The following is a 6,141-nucleotide window of genomic DNA, read 5'->3' as shown; positions in this document are numbered from 1 at the left end:
CACTACCTGGGGGCAGAGGCAGAGGGACCGGGGAGGAGGGGGGGGGGACACGCACACCGAGCAGGCAGAGAGGACTTACTCCCCGAGTGGCAACTCCTCGGACCGGTGTCACTAAATAAATAAACAACGTACCCCTTCAGCTTTGCAACCCGGGGCTACGCAGCCTCCGTGCATTTCCATCGCTAAAATATCTCGGCACTTAGAAATGTCGAAGGGAAAAGAGCTATCAGTGGTCTTTAGCGCACACCTTCCCTTCCCCGGTTTTCTTTCTCCTATATAGGCAGCTGTAATTCCGTAGATCTATATGTATTTTATGTAGAATTCCATATAATATGCCACTGCAGTGATACTTTGTGGTCTCACCCTAGTTTTATGTTTGAAAATGCTATTTAAAGAAGCCTGTAAGATAGCATGTTAGGAAGCTTTAAAAGCAGGTTGGAGTGTAGGGTGGACTTAAATTCGATGTAAATGCAAGGGTAAAAAAAAAAAAAAAAAACCAAAACAAAACAAACCACATAGTTTTCATTTAGAAAAAAAAATACAGTTAAGCAGACACACATACAAATGTGCAATCTTAGATTCTGGTCAGTATTTAAAAGCAGTATAATCAACAGGAAGGAGCACTTACCTATTGAAAAGGATGGTTTAATAATATATATTAATATATATTAGCTTTATGTCTTCCCAATAAAATGTACACAAAATACCCCCTTCGATCAGATTAGCTCCCATATTAGCCTGGGTAAGAAAAAGCATTCTAAAGAGTGGAGGAAAAAATGTATAAAAATGTTGAAAGAACCTACAGTTCCTTATTAGGCGAAGATACAATATTTATTCCTTGTCTCCTGGGATGAAGCTCCTCTATCTATTGTCCTCCCAGTTCTCAGTGCTGATGCTTAATTTTCAAAACTTCTATATTACCAAGGGACCTACGACATCAGCCAAAGAAATACCCAGCAAGTACAAAATCTGATCCAGGGAGCAGCTTTTGTGCAGAGGGAAAATTTTGTTCCTACAGGTTTTTAAGGAGGTGCATGGAAAAGCGAGAGATCTGATCTATGCAGATACATTGCAAATTCTCTCTGTCTGTAGAGATTTTTTCTAAAAAAAATTGGGGAAATACATGAACTTTGGATTTTTCAATTTTTTTCTTTTTTCCTTTTTTTTTTTTTTAATTTGGAGAGGGGAATTTTATCCAGAGTTTTTTTTCTCTCTTTTTTTTTTTTTTTTTTTTCGGAGAACCAAAAAATGTCAACTACCTTTCCAGGTCTCGTCCACGATGCAGAGGTATTTTGTGTGTGTGAGTGTGTGTGTGTGTGTGCGCGCGTGTGTGTGGATGTGTGTGTGCGTGTGTGTGCATATGTGTGTGTGTATGTGCCTGTGTGGTTGTTTCCATTTTTTTTTTAAATCCATATTGGACCGTTACATTTAATTATAATCCGGCTTCAGAGATAACTTAAAGAAGTATAGAGAGAAAATTCGTTATGACATCTGTCGCCAGAAAGGGCAACTCATTACCACGTTAAAACCGTTGCCAGAACGAAAATCAGAATAATACCCCTAATAATATAATGAAGTGGAGAGAAATCACCACCAGCTCGCCAGGAATGGGGAGTTCTCACTAAAAAGCCGGACTCCCCTTTTCTTTCGAAACGCAGGAAAAGGAGGGGTGGGGGGGAATTTTGGATCTGATTCGTTATTTTAAAAAGAAAGAAAAATAGGGGTTCAAAAAAAAAAAAAGAAGGGAAGGAAGGAAGAAAGGAAGGCAAGCAGGCGGCAAAGCTTTCTCAATGTGTAACGCTGAAACATAGGGACGGGACTTGTGTGTATTCTCGGTAGTTTCCTCTGTTTGATGACTTTTTGTGTGTCAGCCCCAGCTATTACAGCTGTGATCAGGAGGTGGATGGATAGACGGATGGCTGGACAGATAGAAAGATAGATAGTTTTTTTATTTCAGTGCGTGAATTCCTTTCGCTTGACGGTATTAAGGGCAGGCTGGGCTGTTTATGATTTTTTGAACAGACCTTTATGGCACCAGCCCAAGGTAGGAAAGGATCTTTTGTTGCTGGGGTTGCCGCTCGCAGGCTTAGACGCTTCTGCAGGGGGAGAAGCTATGCAGGACAGCGTGCTTGGAAGAACCGCACCCGGGGTTTTCAATGACAAACCTCCAGTTTTGGGGTCTTCTTTTCACTTCTTCCTTTCAGATACGTCATGACGGATCAAACAGTTACCGTTTGATGCAGCTTGGATGCCTGGAGTCTGTGGCCAACTCGACCGTCGCCTATTCCTCCTCATCTCCTCTCACTTACTCTACCACGGGCACCGAGTTCGCCTCCCCGTACTTCTCCACTAACCACCAGTACACCCCACTGCACCACCAGTCCTTCCACTACGAGTTCCAACACAGCCACCCGGCAGTCAACCCCGACGCTTACTCCTTGAACTCTCTCCACCACTCCCAGCAATACTACCAGCAGATCCACCATGGGGAACCCACTGATTTTATCAACCTGCACAATGCGCGGGCGCTCAAGTCCTCTTGCTTGGACGAGCAGAGGAGAGAGCTGGGGTGCTTAGATGCTTACCGCCGCCACGACCTGTCTCTTATGAGCCATGGATCCCAATATGGGATGCATCCAGATCAAAGACTCCTGCCAGGACCAAGCCTCGGGCTTGCAGCCTCGGGAGCAGACGATTTGCAGGTAAATAGCATGCGATCTCCTTTCGAGGCACCTTCTTCTCCCCTCCCCCTGCCCTGGTCCCCCCCTCACCCTCCCCATTTTCCTCTGCTCAGAATAGCTCATACAAAGGAGGGAAGCTTCATCCAAAATCCCATCCAGAGCCCGTCCCCTCCAGAATAGTAGCAACAAAAAATGTGGGGGGAGGGAAAAAAAAAAAAAAAAAAAAAGCAAGTGGTCTTTCTTGGCCAAACAACAACAGCAACAACAACAACAACAACAAAAAACCAACCTCGCGCCCGACTTCCCTGCGTGGGTTGTGTCTCTGTGATGGCTGAGACCGTGGGACTCATCCGGAGATCTCGGGGTGCGTGTGTGCCTGTGCGGGTCCGTGTGTGCGGGTACCAGCCCTTCCCAAAGTCACACAGAAAGCAAAGCAAACCAAACCAAAGCAAAGCAAACCAAACCAAACCCATCTTCTTGCTTTCCCTAAACTTTTCTTTTCTTTCGGCGAACGGAACCGTTTAAACAACTTGCACCGACAGAGCAGGCAGCTGTGTTAAGGAAGGGATGGAGTAGGAAAAGAGCAAACAGGCAGGGCAGGAAATAAATCGGCTTTCCGACATACATACAAAGGCAAACCTTCCGTTGAACACCGAGGTATGAGGCAGGAAAGAAATAAACGGGAGCAAACGTTCGTCAGAAATACTCACTATGATAAAAATCCCTGGCAATATCCGATCTAGATGTTAATAAGGAGAGAGATACAAGCAGATAAAGCTGAATTCATCTATTTATGCGCCTAATCGTTCATCTATTCCCCCCTAACCGGCATCTGAACCCATCAAAAAAAAAAAAAAGCTGTTTCCATGTATCAAAACCTCAGCTTTATCGGCTCAGAAATCCTTTCCCCCGCACTAAAAATTCACCTCCGGTAAATTGAGCTGGTTTCTTAAATGAAATTTGTTTCCAAATTGCAAACAACGCCCTCCTGTATCTAACACCCATTTCGACAAGTCCCCCAAATCAAAAGCAAACCTTCCTTCTCCCGACGAGCTGAGGAACTAAAGGCTTCCCGACCAGCGGGGAGAGACAAATAGGACCGTATTTACTGTACTTACTTTTCCCCCAAATCTCGCTCCCAGTCATACAAAGCTCGCTATGTTGGTCTTTCCAAAAAGACGTAGCGGTCAAAGGCTTGGAAAAAAACCCCGAAGTTCGTAAAACTAAGACTTAAAACCAAACCAAAACAAAATCCCCAAACCTCTATTTATATCAGAGAAAATAAATATTTTTTCCCTTTTTTCTTTTTTTCTTTTTAAGGAGGAAAATAATCCAACAACCCAACAACAGAATGTTATCTTTTATATCTCTGAGGAGGAAACCCTAACTATTTAAACCTAGGTTTCTCCATTAAAATTCACTATATAATTTTATCCTCTCTGGCCATTTTTTGTTTACATTTTTCACAAGGATCTCCTTATGTTACCCCCCTCAAAAAAAAAAATAAATCTGCCATTCACTGCTCAGCCCAACTAAAACCTATTTACTCCTTTTTATAACCACGTCTGCTGCTGATTTTTTTGTATCTGTACAAATTTTTTTTCTTTGGCAGGCACAAAGACTTGTATTTTTCAAAAGAGGGGATTAGGAACGTTTGCAAGACAGCAGACAATGCCTAAGTCCCGGGCAAAAAAGCACCATAGTTTATCCAATTTTCGACTTAGTGCCATTCAACTGGTCATTTATGCAATGTCATCCGACCAAACAACATGTTTCCCTTTAAAAAAAAAAAAAAAAAAAAAAAAGAAGAAGAAGAAGAGGTTGGTTAAGCTGCTAGCGGCACATTCTTTTTTTATTTATTTAAAGCAGAAAAAAATCAACAGCTTTTCTTTGGAAAATATCAATTTTTCGATCACACTTTATTCGAAAGTAAAGGAGTTAGGTCTTTGTACCTAATCTTTTCTTTATTTTTCCTCCTCCCTCTTTTCCCGAACAGAAAAGGGAGTGTACTGAGGTATGGAAAAGCCTGAGCGGTAGGAAGTTGAAAATATTAATATCTGTCGTTATGATTTAGATGATTCAGAACAAACTTGGACTCTTGCGAGTATCACCTTGGGTTTAGAGGGAAGCGTTTTGGTGGCGAAGAGAAACAGGACTGTACACAAATACTTTTAAACCAAAATTGTGGTCTAACCAGTCTTCCCCTTTCTCCTTAGTCTTTTTAAAACGTTCATCAGCATATGCCTCATTTCAAATGCAACAAATGTAAATATACTTTTCCCTGCACAGAATTTTAAGTGAATGTCCAATAGTTTCGAGGGCGGTTTAAGTCAGCCTAACAGATGCAAACAGTCTTGGAGCTGGAGTGGCATCTTTCAGTGCCCTAAAAAGATTTTCCATGGGCAACAAAGAAAACTGTCACACCTTTTCCCATCACCGCTTTAATTTATGCTCAGTCGCCAAGTTTTTTTCATATTGATTTCATAATCACTTTAAGGCAGAACACTTAAAATAAAAAAGAGCCTTGAAAAGGAAGGTCTTACAGGGCCAGCGCCAATATGGTGAAAGTGGGGGAGAGAGCCAGGACTGTAAAGGTTGTTTTGTAAAGTGGGGTTTTTATTATGCACCGACTCTCTCCGCATTTACTTAACTCTTCACGGGCTGTTGAGTAGGTTAACACCCTTAAAGGCCTCTTTCATGTCCAATACCTCGTTTGTTTGTAGAGGAAAATGCGTCTTTAACACATTTCCACTGGGCAAAGATTTAGGTTTGGTTTGTTGTGTTTTTTTAACCCCAACATAAGGAAAAACCCAAAGAAAACCCAACCCTTTCAAGTCTTTTATCATTCCAATAAAAATATTTATTAAGGAGGGCGAAGATCCCCAAATAATCAGCCTTGTAACAGGAGAATAAAGAAGTGAGATCTCTTCGGATGTGCACCAGAAGCCCTAGGCAGGTTTTTGGACCGTTCTTCACCCCACGCTCACACATGGGTGCCTCTGTGTGTGTGTGCACGCAAATGCATATTCATCCCCACCTATGTGCGGATACACGCATTGTTACAACACCCTTACGACTCTGTGTAGCCGGCAAAGCCCAATAGGTCATCTGTTGTTTGTGCTCTTTGTCTACTTCTGTGCACACTTTGTAAATCGGTATATGTGTGTCACGAAACATAGATATGAATTTAACTCTGTCTATATATACAAGTATACAGCTAAACATACAAAAATACTGTATAAAAGTGGATTTTTACCTTTGTGCGTGCAACTTCTCTCAAGAGTACTTTGTCTCTCTATCCTGCCACGTAACTGCCTATCTAAGTCCACAGTTCGGGAGAAACTCGTATTTAAATGGAAATGAAAGTGATAATTATTCTGCATTTCATGGGGTAAGGGCAGACTGCAGGATGGCGGTGGGATTTCGCCAGAGCACTTCAGTTCGATGGGAGTATCTGGGT

The 6,141-nt window shown here is 42.2% G+C and overlaps 1 protein-coding gene across 1 annotated transcript in view; it reads left to right on the top strand.

The window, feature by feature from the left end:
* The first annotated feature begins 943 nt into the window (after positions 1-943).
* The window catches only part of TFAP2D (transcription factor AP-2 delta), a 48,827-nt gene continuing 43,629 nt past the window's right edge, over positions 944-6,141 (top strand). Inside the window, exons 1-2 of the mRNA XM_075049824.1 lie at positions 944-1,287; positions 2,205-2,702. Coding sequence (XP_074905925.1) covers positions 1,249-1,287; positions 2,205-2,702 — 537 coding nt within the window. The 5' untranslated portion in view covers positions 944-1,248. The remainder of the gene's footprint in view (positions 1,288-2,204; positions 2,703-6,141) is intronic.

Source organism: Buteo buteo, chromosome 17 (assembly GCF_964188355.1).
Source record: "Buteo buteo chromosome 17, bButBut1.hap1.1, whole genome shotgun sequence".
Lineage (NCBI taxonomy): Eukaryota > Metazoa > Chordata > Aves > Accipitriformes > Accipitridae > Buteo > Buteo buteo.
The sequence above is the reverse complement of the archived record's forward strand: the minus strand, read 5'-3'. Positions and strand labels throughout refer to the sequence as shown.